Source organism: Oculina patagonica, chromosome 13, assembly GCF_052425735.1.
Source record: "Oculina patagonica isolate OP01 chromosome 13, crgOcupat, whole genome shotgun sequence".
Taxonomy (NCBI): domain Eukaryota; kingdom Metazoa; phylum Cnidaria; class Anthozoa; order Scleractinia; family Oculinidae; genus Oculina; species Oculina patagonica.
Window position 1 is genome coordinate 15,642,690 of NC_135770.1, and position 12,910 is coordinate 15,655,599.

At 37.1% G+C, this 12,910-nt stretch overlaps 2 protein-coding genes across 4 annotated transcripts in view; both read left to right on the top strand.

Annotated features, from left to right (window-relative positions):
* The first annotated feature begins 859 nt into the window (after nt 1–859).
* On the top strand, nt 860–5,710 carry LOC144634689 (collagen triple helix repeat-containing protein 1-like). 2 transcript variants are annotated; one of them, XM_078493723.1, is made up of 5 exons: nt 860–1,020; nt 1,089–1,144; nt 2,527–2,616; nt 3,778–4,092; nt 4,825–5,710. In XM_078493723.1, exons 3-5 carry the CDS (start codon nt 2,536–2,538, stop codon nt 5,176–5,178), a joined length of 750 nt encoding a protein of 249 aa, XP_078349849.1. In that variant the 5' UTR covers nt 860–1,020; nt 1,089–1,144; nt 2,527–2,535; the 3' UTR covers nt 5,179–5,710. The 2 variants fall into 2 exon arrangements, with proteins under 2 accessions (XP_078349849.1, XP_078349850.1); XM_078493724.1 differs by having other exon boundaries at nt 1,109–1,144.
* Nucleotides 5,711–10,611: 4,901 nt separating this feature from the next.
* The window catches only part of LOC144634541 (uncharacterized), a 52,256-nt gene continuing 49,957 nt past the window's right edge, over nt 10,612–12,910 (top strand). Inside the window, exon 1 of one of the 2 annotated variants that reach the window (XM_078493526.1) lies at nt 10,612–10,742. The gene's annotated coding sequence lies outside the window, so the exon portion shown is untranslated. Of the gene's footprint in view, nt 10,743–12,247; nt 12,365–12,910 lie in introns of those variants that run through there. The other variant, XM_078493524.1, reaches the window with a different exon arrangement.

A 12,910-nucleotide genomic window follows, 5' to 3' on the forward strand; every position in this document is an offset into this window, starting at 1 on the left:
ATCAACAAAGCAACATTTGTCAAAAAACATGGTATAAAGTAACAAAACATGGCATTTGTCTGAAAAAAAAAAAAACGTTTGTCTAAAAAAAAAATTCGAGCAGAGCGTTTCCCCCGAAAAAAAAAATTCCTGCACAAGAAATGGACAGAAAAAAAATTCGTGCAAGCCGAAGATTCCCCCCCCCCCCCCATCACTTTTCTAATTGTCCGTCCCCTATTTCCCTTCAGAGCGGGAGGGGAAAAGCGCCCTGGGGACGAGGTTGCATTGTTGATTGTTTTGTCATATTTTCAATTTTCAGGATTTTTTTTCAGGATTTTGCAAGAAATTGGAGATTTTGTGACATTTTGGAATAAAAAAGTGTGTTATTAAATTATCAGTTAAATATTAACTTCGTTTAATAATTGAATAAGAATAGCTTATAGTCCAGTCCAGAGTCCAGTCCATATTTCCAGCTGGCAATATTAATGTGCGTTTGGACGATAACGAACAAAATCGATAATGTCTATAGCCTCCATTGTTTTATATCTAAGAAGCAATGTCATTTTATCTGTGGTCAATTTAATTTTGTGATGTACAAAATTCAAAGGGAAAGGAAACCTCGAAATTATAGTTAACTAATCATAGAAAACATTAAAGATCATTAAAAACCCCAATTGATAATAAACCAAAAAGAACGATTTAAAATGGTTAGCATTGAGAAAGAATGTAACGGATCAGTTTTTCAACAAACAACATATGCTTAGGCAAAATTTAGAATACATGGGCAAGTTAAGAGTTTTTTTACGTAGACGTTGTCACGAGCTAATTTAGTCAGGATGAACAACTATCAATCATCCGGAAGATTTAAAACTAGAAATAAAATCCGGCGTTTTAGTTTTCAGTCATGTTTTGACAAGAACTTGGCAAGAACGAACAAGCTCTTAAAAGGAGGAACATATCTCGCTACACATCACGTTCAACTCTTCAGTTCATTTGTGCGACTTGAGACGTGTGATACGCCCTCAACAGTTAAAGATAATTGTAAGTATTTGTTTTCTATTTTTATATAGTTGGTACTCAATAAAATTCTTCTTTTTCTTGACCCCCAGCTTTAACTCTTCCATTGCAGACCTGGTAACCAATTTCGACAAAAATCTTCATCAAGGTAAGCGATCATTACAGTGCATTGCGATGTTTGGCTCCATGCATGTGCTTGGGCATTATTATTTCAATCTCTTTTTTTTTTCTCTAAATATGTGGTACAAATATTTATTATCAAATAACTACCACATTATCAATCTTAACTGACTGCCTGTTGAAGTGAGTTTTTTTCTGTTGGTGTTAGTCATGTCCTCGCAATGCTGACAAACAAAGAAAATCTTAAATCGAAAGATATCTAATATGCTTCTTTTCTTGAATACATTAGTCGCCGTGAAGCTTTAAAAGAAACCAATGTTTTTGCAACTAAACACTGATCCGAGTGGTCATCAGTATATAAGTTATAGCATCTTGCGCGCGAGTACGGTCACACAAACTGCGGAATACGATATGAGATACACAAGAATGCGATCTTCTTTCGGACGAGCAACAGCAAAAGTTTCAACAACAACAACAACAATTTCTCCTTTTTTTCGCCAAAATTCCTTTTTTTTAATTTGCGCTACGTAAATGAGACTTCTGAAAATGGTTGTTTGGACTTTTTCATAAGCATAAGCAAAGTTACATTTTTTTGTAGATTTCCCCTTTCGTTTGTATTCTTTTTTCTATTATTTGTATTTTTTTTCTCTTAATCCCTTACCTTCCAGCCCGAAAGCTTTAGGAATAATGCAAAGATTGATTGGTTGGCCTCGATAATAGCTCAACTGAGCTATTCGTTGTGAGTTAGTTGCTTATAACGATCAGTCAGTTAGCGAAAATTGCATGGCAATTTTGCGACGGTTTTATTCTTTGTACATTAGTTGCTTATAAACATGATAGTGATTAAAATATCTTATTCAAGAATCCTTGACATTTGACATTAGTTTCGTTATTAAAAGAGGTTATTTCCGGTCAAATAAAACTTGTCCCAGCCCGCATCTTGTATACGTGAGAGGGTAACTAACTTTAGCTCATAACTTAGCAGTAAAGACCTTAGCGTTGTGAGCTACTTTGTGTTAAAATAACGTTGTCATTTTCAAGTAAGCAAGGCACGATGCAGTTAATATCAGCGGAGGTCTCCTTTTTCAGCATTTATTTGGGTTTTGGTGTTTGCTTGACTAAAGAGTAATGCCTTCTACACTTTACACCCACCCCTCCTAAAGGGTCCTTTATTATCTAGCGGGTGGGGGTAGCGATTTTATAGACATTCCCTTTAATATGTAATAATAATAATAATAATAATAATAATAATAATAATAATAATAATAATAATAATAATAATATTACCAGTGCATTGATTACTATTAATAAATGTGAAATGATTGTTAGTAGGGTCGACTGAACCAAATAGATGATGGGGTCGAGTTGATAACTGATAACAGCTAATTTTATTATATAATCTATCCACAGCTCATCACCATGTCAAAGATATTGCTCATTTTGCTAGCCACTCTCTGTGTTGCGCAGGGAAACAGCAAGCAAACCGGCAGCCAAGCCACGGTACAGTCATATGGTTATACAACTCATTTACTTTCACTCTTACAATGTGTCCAAAATGCTATTATTATAACAAGACTTCACGGCTTATTTTAACTGGAATTAAGCAAAACAACGATTAGGGAGAGATTCGTTGCAGCCCTCAAATTTAAAAAAAATTCTGGCAACATGACCAAAATAACAAACTTAAGCACAAAGGAACCTCAATACGTTTATTTTCACACGAGTCATACGCGACCGAACACTACTCACACGTACCGTAAGAATTTTACCTACACTCTTTTTTTTTTATGTAAGAACGCATAAAATTTGGCTGAGCCTAAGGATGTTTTTTATTTTAGCCCGTACATTTTCTTAAATTTTGGGTAAAATCTCAGCCTCAACGTTCTTATAATAAACGGCATGCAATACATGCTGAAGCGATGACGTTTCACAAGGGGTTAAAAATACATTTTCTTCGTAGATTTGCTCAATTGTACAACTACAGTTATATATATATATTTTTTGATTTCCCTATGTTGTCTCAACAAAGATTACGTTATATTATAGGTCTTATAGCGTGACTTGCGATAAACGACATACGATACGCGGGAGCTAGCTTTTAAGCTGCGAGAAAGGTCAAACGGTCTCTTGCTTACAGTGGCCCTGTATCTTCTAAGAATTAGAAATCTCTGTCTACCAAATCTAATAGATCCCATCACATAAAATTTAGTCTCTTTCGTTTATACATTTTAGGGTCCCATTCTTACTGCACGGGAGTATTTTGCTTTTGTGTTCCACGCGGCGATTTCTTGTTATTAAGTTAAACTTGATTTCTGTTCGATTGAGCTAAACGGATCCGGTCGATCGGGTGCCTGCATTAAAGCGATGACGTCATCAGTTACACGTCATCGCTTAAAAATGGTTCTTAAAAAGAAAAAAGAGTGTGTGTGTGTTGCCAGAGTAACTTCGATGCCAGAAAAATGCATCCCCAATAGCCCAATTTCGATATATTAAAATTCAGCCTAAAACAATAGACCTCAGGAGGAGGTTCCAAGGACAAAACTATAGAGTTTGTGGGGTTTATTCCCCGGAGCCTCGTAGTGATGTCTATTGTTTTGAGCTGAATTTTAAAATATCGAAATTGGTCTATTCGACCTAACCAAATTGTCGTTTTATTCAAAGCCATCTTCCTTTTGCTACGCATGTCAACCCGGCACACACGGTAAGCCTGGTTCCCCAGGGATACCCGGACGGGATGGACGTGATGGCCGTGACGGAATACAGGGAGCCCCGGGAATGACCGGACCAGTGGGACCTCCAGGATTGCAAGGACCAAAGGGAGAACCTGGAATCCAGGGTCCTAGCGGACAAAAAGGGGAGCGTGGAGAGACTGGAACAAGTGCACTCCCTGGCACTACTTGTGTTATGTGTTATAAGAACTGGAAAGAGTGCGCATGGAAAGACTTAAACGACAACAAAGACAACGGTCTGGTCAAGGTCAATTGTTTTTGTATGATTCATCTGCTTTTAAAAAAGTATTGCTGTTTTTTTTTTTACCGTATGACTTGATCGAATTTTAAGCAATGAGAATTTAGCGTCTTTAAAAACACTGAAGCACAAAAGGGAAACTCCAGGAACTGGTAAATGATAGTAAGATTATCATCAGAAACCCATAAGGGTTGAAACGTGTAACGCGCGCGCACAGCGTTTGAATATTCATTTTGCTAAGTACCATATTTGGAAACACGAAGAATTTGTACGCGAATGCTTTATACACGTAATGACACACGCAACATAATTTTTGGTTTTGCAGTAAGTTGCTTGAATTTAGACCTATACGCCGTAAATTTTTTACAGAGACTAAAGAAATTCATTAAGTGTATCTAAGCGAAGTTCTTCAGACTACTTCATGAAGATGAAACAGGAAAATTTAACTCAATTTAACTCTATTCAACCAAGCTTGTTCAAAAACAAGATTACGCCATCGAGCGCGAGCTAGCGCGCGCTGTGAATTTAATCCAAATAAAGTAATTTGATTTTTCCAAATATGGTACTTGAGTGAACGAGTGAACGAATGTGCAAACGCTTTGTACAATGCGAATCATAGGGAGTTACACGTTTCAACCCTTATGGGTTTCTGTTATCATTCAATAAACTGAATGATTGAAATAGATTACTCATATGATTACCAATTTCGTTAATTCCAAACCTCTTGTTTATTTTTTACAGGACTGTGTGTTCACCAAGAACTTCTCTGACACAGCCCTCCATGTTTACTGGACTGGTGCACTTAGAGTCACTGGTTGTACCGGCTGCTGCAAACGCTGGTATTTTACTTTCAACGGTGCTGAATGTGCAGCTCCCCTGCCAATTGACGGCATTGTGTTCTTGGGTGCACCAAGCTCTCAAAATCCACACCGTGTCCGCCATATTGAGGGGCACTGTAACAACATCCACAAAGGCAAGGTGCGCGTTGGCTTCTGGGTCGCTGATTGTAACGGGGTTAAAGCTGGTGACGCCTACACAGGCTGGATTTCAGTGTCCAGGATCTTTGTTGAAGAAGTTCCCAAACCTCAGGCTTAGATCCCAAGACAGCACATCCATTCCTGCATAAACGCTTATAATGGGACTCTGATAAATTTGCTTAATTATATGGCAAGTGATTCTTCTGGTTATTGGGTGTGCTTTATACTTACTTTGTTGCACGCTTAATAAATATAATGTTAAACAAAAGGTAGGAGAATTAATAAACATATGAATGCTTGCCTCCCATGTTTTTTTGTTTTTAAATTTACCTCCAGAAAAAGATGCAATATTTTGTTCACAATATAATCCGACGGTTAGTCGACGAATAGAGAAGAAAGCCGGATGAAGAACCGAAGGCAGATGAAATACGTATTTCCATTACGGTTAACAGAAGTTAACAATTAGTTTCCATTGTTTTTAAAAGTTAAAAATTAATTTAAATTATTGAAAAACATATTTTAGGTCTTAGGACCATTCTGGGACAATGAAGTGATCTAGTCTGTTTTATTTATAATTACTGACCGATTTTTTACGGTTAACATATTCCACGGCTTACGCTTAAAATTTTCCAATTTTTCGCTGAATGTTACGCCTAACGCCTAAATTTTTTGCATTTTTGACTTTCAGTTTGGACTCCGAAAAGGAATACATTCTACGCAACGCCGCAGATCTATATATCTCAGATGACGTCCCCAAATTTGGGAGGTAAGATCCCTCCCCCCCCCCCCCCCAAAAAAAAAAAAGCATCAAAGTGATATTCGTAGCCGAAAAGATGTCCAATTCACCTATATTCTTTGAGGTATACCGGCTCGCTCCTATCATTTACAAAGTTCAGAGCCGAAATCGTTCTTTCTACAATTTTATATATACATGTATTTGCAGCCTTCACCTGCTCACGCATCTTGCTTTTCACACTTTTCCCCAGAAGTCAGCAACTCCTTAAACCTGGGTATGCGAAAGCTAGGCTTTCAGTTAAAAATGGAAGAGTCCCGGCCCGGCTATTGGGCTTACTTTCCCTGTCGCACCATAACACAGATTTTGGACCAGGCTTAAAATGAGAGTGACAGAATCTTGAAAACTCCTCAAAGGATCGACAAAACCCTGGAAGGCGGACTGGGTAAAACCAGTGTTCTTACAGAAGTCGGTAGTCGAGCCGGTCCAGAAATCCGTGGTAAACGGGTTAAAGAGCGTAACTGAGATTACCCTTCTGATCGCGGCTAAGCAAGTGGAGGGAGCGTAGGATAATCGTTTATCTATGGCGTTTTTCTCAACCCACCTCAAAATTTCAGTAAAATAGAAATTGACACTGATTTATGCATGCACAACATTCTTTCATAACATAACATTCGCAACATTTATGAAAAATAAAATAAAAATCTGTAAGACAGATTTTTCGCAAAATAGGAAAATGTAATATTTGCCTATTTTTAAAAAATGCTCATTTGACACACCCTGCTAAATACTGAACCATTACATGTAGGTTATTGTTAATACAAAATCTTATTTGGAGTTTGACAATCACATCAAATGACCTTGATACTTACATCTAAACTACTGAGATTTGTAATTTGCGTTATAATCCGACTAAATGAAATAACTGTGGTTATTTAGTCCAAAGAAGAAACCAATGAAATACAGTAACCTGATACAGAAGCAACCGTTAATCGGCTATTAAGCCCAATCCTTCGCCAAACCCTTTTTGTTTGGAGCAAGAAATTTTAATAAGCACCCTCTCTATTTCGAGACCCCTCCCTTGCTTTCCATCACCACAAAAAAGCAAAAGTAGTTAAGCGAAGTGAATTTTTACAGTTTAAGTCCGGGCACAAATTTATATACAGCATTCAAGTTCATATGTATTAAAATTTAAAGATTAAAACACGTAGACGCGTATCCAAAAGATTAATAGTGCACGCGTGAGCAAGATGGCACGAACTTGTTGAAAAGAGTACCAAGTACCTTTCATGAAATTTTCGCGACACGTTAATTTCGCGATTTTGAGGTGCGCATATTTCGCGACAATTTTGTATTGGTGAATCACTTTAATTTCGCGTTTTTGAGTTTGACACAATTGACATTTCCTTGGCAATATTATTTTACATGCCCTTGAATTAAATAAAAACGACTTCATTAATGAAAAAATATCGTCAAAATTAACAAAAAAAGCAAAGGTGAGACTAAATCTCGGCAATAGCTACTACAGAGCAGTTAATGTCTACAAGTAGGTTATGCTTGTGCGTGCATGAGTTATTGTTCTTAAGTCAATTTACGCCGGACAACATCCATTTAGATTGATAATTCCTTCCTTCAGTGGCACTAAACTTATTTTTTCTTAATTATTGACATAATGTGAGTCACTTAATTTTCGCGTCATGTTATGTTCGCGACACTTATTGTTCGCGATTTTTTGGAATCGCGAAATTCGCGAAATTAACGTGTCGCGAAAAATTCATGTAATAAGGTAATTTTTGAGTGTACAAAAGAAAAATTATACGAGGAAGCATATCAGGAAGCTTTGTTTACCATGTGTTTTACCGTCTTCTTAGACTGTGCAAAAGCTTTGACATAATGGGGTGCAGGGATTATCTTTTTTCTCTGCTAGCGCTACTTTTCACTCAGGAAGAGATGTCAGACAAGACAAGGCGAAATGATCACCTTGAAAGCAAAAATCGGTGAGGCCGATAAATATAGATTACTTCATGGAAAGTGCGCGCGTACGGTGTTTACGCACGAGTTGTTGACGTATCAGAAATGGCGAACGAGTGAGATTTCTGATACAAAACAACGAGTGCGTAAACACCGTACAAAACACTTTCCATGCTGTAATTTGTTTATTTTATAGATACAGAGATTTTTCCACGCTGAACTGTTTTTTTTTTATTGTTATTAGACCCCGGTACAAGCACACAACTGATGAAAGTACCCTAATTTACAAAATGATAATAACAACAAAATCGTTGAAAAAAGACATTTTATGAGATTATTCTCGTGTCTTAAAATTGTTCTAAATGGATAAGAAATCGAATATCAAGAGTTTTTCATTCAACAAGTACAAAAATGAAATACAGAAATAAGAACTAATACTACGTAACTGTGCTATTGCAAGGGAGGGCTATCTTCATCCGAAGAATCTAAAATACGTTTAACACGCTTGAAGGTGTGCTTTCTCGTTGCTGAGTACGCATTAGGCGACTGACTTACTGTGTTTATAGAAATGTTTAAGTGTCCTCTATTAAACACGGCTCCGCTAAATACACTTGCTCCAGGCAATGGCGCATCAGGTTTATTCATCGCGTCAGGTCTCTTTTCGGAAAAAATTTTGTAAACGGCAACTGGATCTCTTTTAGGTGGACCGTTTGGTGCTGCGAAGGCCTTCAGTTTAACAGCTCTGACATTTCGAGGTTCAGCTCCCGTTCTAGTTTTCGTTTGACGTTCAGGATACTCTAGGTATTCAGTCCCGTCGGCTTCCATGTGAAGTTCCACGTCGCCCCAAGTCATCTGCCCATGTTCTTCACAGCCTCTCAAACCAAAATGCACCGAATTGAAAAGCCAGACTGTGATTAGCAAAGCTTCGGCATTTGAGATTCCCAGTAAATTCTTTTCGAAAAGAACGTTTTCCTCCACATCAGTCAAAGCTTCGGCTGCGTTGGGTTTGTTCCCTTTGCCTTCATTTTTCAGTTGTTTGCTGCGAGCTTCCAGACATTTTCTTGCTTGATCAAACACAGTGTCTTCGATAATACTCGCTGAGTATTTGCGTTCTCTTTATAAATACCGGTTAAAACTTGAGAACAACCCTCGAAGGTTCGATGGTTCATAGTCTTGGCCATCTTTTCTTTTCATACTAAGAATGAATTCACTAAGGTAACGGCTGAGCTCTTCTGGTTGGATTTCTTCAATTTTTCTTTGTTCGTTTTTCGCCAGCAGAAATGTAGAAAGCAGCTTCACATCCCGCTCACTCGACCCGCTGCGTTTTTGCTCGAGTGTTTTTGTTTTCCTGCTCTGTAATATATTCTTCGATGGGTTTACTTAATGGTTTAAACCTACTGCCAGAAGATTCAGCCATAGTTGTTAATGAGAACGTTTTAAACCGTCCAAAAATATACTGCGAAAGGCCAAAAACCCTGCAAGCGATAACTTTCAAGCAGTGAAAAAGCTAGCGCCATCGACAAAGCTACCACGTTCATTGAAAATGTTGATGCGTTTTGACAGCCGCTTTCTGATTGGACGAAACGGGTTTCTCACGTGTGAGAAAGTCGTTTCGCCGTTGTCATTGGCTGCGAGAATTTCCGAACCGTGTTTTCAACAGATCAATTCTAACTGTAAATCTCAGTATGTATGAAATAAAAATAAAATCAAAACTCTTTGATATGACAACGTCGGCATGGTAGCTCCACAGTTAAAATATTTTAAACGTTGATAGAATAATACAATTAAATTTAATTTAATCCATTTTCACTGCACAATATACATTTTCACTGCACAGAGATATACAAACAATAGAAAGAAAGAAAAATACAGCTATATAAGGACTGAAAAAAGACGTAGTGATGAAAGACTAGAAGGGAACATTAAAACCGTACGTGATAGTCCACCCAAAGATACCTGCATATAAAACAAAATAAAAAGAAAAGAACATAAAAGGCAAGGAAAAATGAAAACAAAAAAAGTGTTCTGGTGATGAATCTTTCAAAAACTAAGGCTTTGTGCCACTGGAATAAGCAAAAATCGTTCAGAGAAATCTTTGGGCCTCAGTGAGTGGTATACCGGCACTAAAGCCTTAGGTATTAATTTCTCCTGCGTCAAATACCAGATTATAAAACAAAACTTCCATGACATGAAAGACTGAATAATATTGAAGAAAACAATTTATTTATGGAACCTAAGAGGTCTTTCTCTATTGGGCAAAGGAACACTGAATATTAATTGTTTATTTTATAGGGCCATGCACTAACTATTAAAAGCTCTACTTTGAAATTGCTGACGCTGAAATTTAGACCATTTACTATACATCATTCATAATTGCACTTGAAAAGAAAACAACCATATATTTTTAATTATGTCTTGGAAAAAATATCCAGAGAACTTCCCTCCCGTCTAGGAGCCTTTAAATCCAGGTCAGTCTAAATGCCCGCCGTTTCCTAGCCGGAATTAATCACCAAAACTGTTGTCACTTTATCAGGGTCTTTCCACAAAAATCTTCCAGGTAACATAGTTTCAACCCCCAGGCCTCTTTCTTTTCTTTCAAATGCGAAAAATGTAACCATGGATTGCAAGACTCTGGATGCATTAACGTATTCTTCTGTCGGAGAGAGCGGCAAGTAAGAAAAAAGTTGCCTGGATGTGGTTGGATGTAGCAGACAGAAATTTCAGCGACCTACAAATACTGACTGTGCGTGACCACAGAATATTGGCTATTTACCCACAAAGAAAGAACGAGGCCAATATCCAACTGTCAGCTTTTTTTGAGCATTGACTTTGGTCGTGGTTAAATCATTTATTATGTGGGTTTTCCAATCAAGCTTACATAAGGCTGTTCGGAGGATCCCAGTGCAGGAGTTTGCAAACTCCCTATAGCTTACACCTCGAGATGATTGCTTTAGGATCTGCTAAGATTGAGAGAGAAGGTAATTCTATCAAAGTTTTTATAGTATATTTAAGACCTCTTAAAGTTTCTTTATGACGCTGGTTATCATTGTGTACTTTAAGTTATCATCACGGTATATCTTTGGAAAAATGCATAGCCTTTATACTGCGCAAGCACTTTACTGTACTATACTGTATCAGTTCTACTCATAATTGCTCTGCTATGCTCTGCTCTAGTCTTCTTTGCTCCGATATGTTCTTCTCTGCTCTGCTCTACCCTGCTCTGCTCTGCTATGCTCCACTCCAATCCACTTTACTCCACTCCAAACCACCCTAGCTCCACACTAAACCACTCTAAGTATCGCTCGCGACTTTCTACTTTCGTCAAACCAAATATTGAATTTCATTTTAACCGAATACTTTGCAAGAGACTTTATTTAGCCCTTATCCGACGCTTTTATTTCCTATTGTTTATGAAGTCACAAGAAGAATAAAAAGAGATCAAACTCTCGTGATATTAATGTATGAAGGATCAATATTAATCCACTTAGTTGTGTATGCACAGTGACGTTATGTTGGACTGTGCATGGAAATTTCTTTTGTATAACACACAGAGTTAAGCAGAAGTCATGCAACTTTTTAAGCTCTTTGTATACATTTAAATCTTTGGTTTGTTTTTATGTCAAACATAATGGAACTGTTATTAATGAGAAATTTAATTAGCCTAGATTAGAATTCCTAGCTTACGTGCTATTTCCCATGATGTTTATTCAAAAATAAATGCCGTTTTAGTTAAGAAGGTAGTTGTTTTCTAAGGACTTTGAAAATGAAATGACTAAATCAGGGCATGATTGATTTTACATTACTGTATTGATCCTGTGAAGGTTGCAAATAATATTTATCACCCTGGTAAAGGAATATAACATAGAAACAATCAAAAACGAAATACACGGCAAAAGAAGTAGAATTTCACTCTTTCAGAGAGAATTCACCCGATGTTTAGTACAATTTGAGCAATTAATTAAGTCGCAAAACTGACGAGATCAAAACTCCTTTTTAAGAAAGTCATTATTTGCATCAAATGTAAAACGTTTCTCTGTAAGTTAGGGAAAGAATCTGAAACGAAAGACTATGATGTATTGTTTGGGTAGTCCTTAAAGCTAGTCTTTCAGTGTATTTCCTTTCTCTTCGTTTTGGTTGTACGCAACTGTAACTTTACGATTGTACAATATTGTTCTCTTGAAGAAAATCATAACCATCATCAAATATGATGTACCGATATTGTGCCTCACCGCTTTGTGTGACATATAACATTTTCTGCTATTTACAAGGTTGTTAAAGCTCAAACCTGTCACTTGGATCAATTGAAGAGAATCTAATTAAAATTACTAACTTATGAAACTGAGGCCACCTTGACGTTTTTTCAAGTTAGCTTACTGACAGAATTGAGTGATTACATCACTGAGGGCAGAAGTGGAAAGATCACTCCTTTCAGGCCAAAAATAGCTTCAGCTCTGAACAAAAATAATTCCATCGTATAACAGGAGGCACAACATCAACAGGAACTTGTCAGAATTCTCAAGAAACCACCGCAGGCAGCTCGTAAAGATTCTTGTTTCTTAATAACGCGACTTCTGGAGTTTAGCTGCAATGAAATGACAGCGTAAGTAAGGAATTTTCAAAGCTGTTTCTTATTTAATTACTTTAAGCTGCTGGTCATGTGTAAAACGTAAATAGTTATTGGCATTGAAGTGGATAAGAGTAGTCTGCGAAGTCACGCAAAGATAGCCTCAGCATCTGTGGCTTTTGTACATTAGTTGCGCCTTTGTTGCTTGAAAAGAGTTATTATTACAACAGCTAAAACACATCATATAAAATGTTACGGAAATTTCCTTGTGGATCTTAATTTAACTAAAGTAGTCAAGCATTCATTAACAAAACGTAATGTTTTATTGGGATTAATTGAAAATGTACGTCGCTTATTAGCGCAAGAGAGGAGAACGGGAATTAGCCAGAATTAGCCATAACAATCTCACACCACCAGCAAAACATGGCTTATCGAAGATGATTAATCGTCACACTGAATTATCTCTGTGATGATTGATCACTGCAGTGTGTTAGCGTGATGCAGGTACTAGTAGAAGAACTCTCCAATATTTCTCTCAAGATCTGTTATTGCATATTAAATTTAAATGCAAACACATGATGT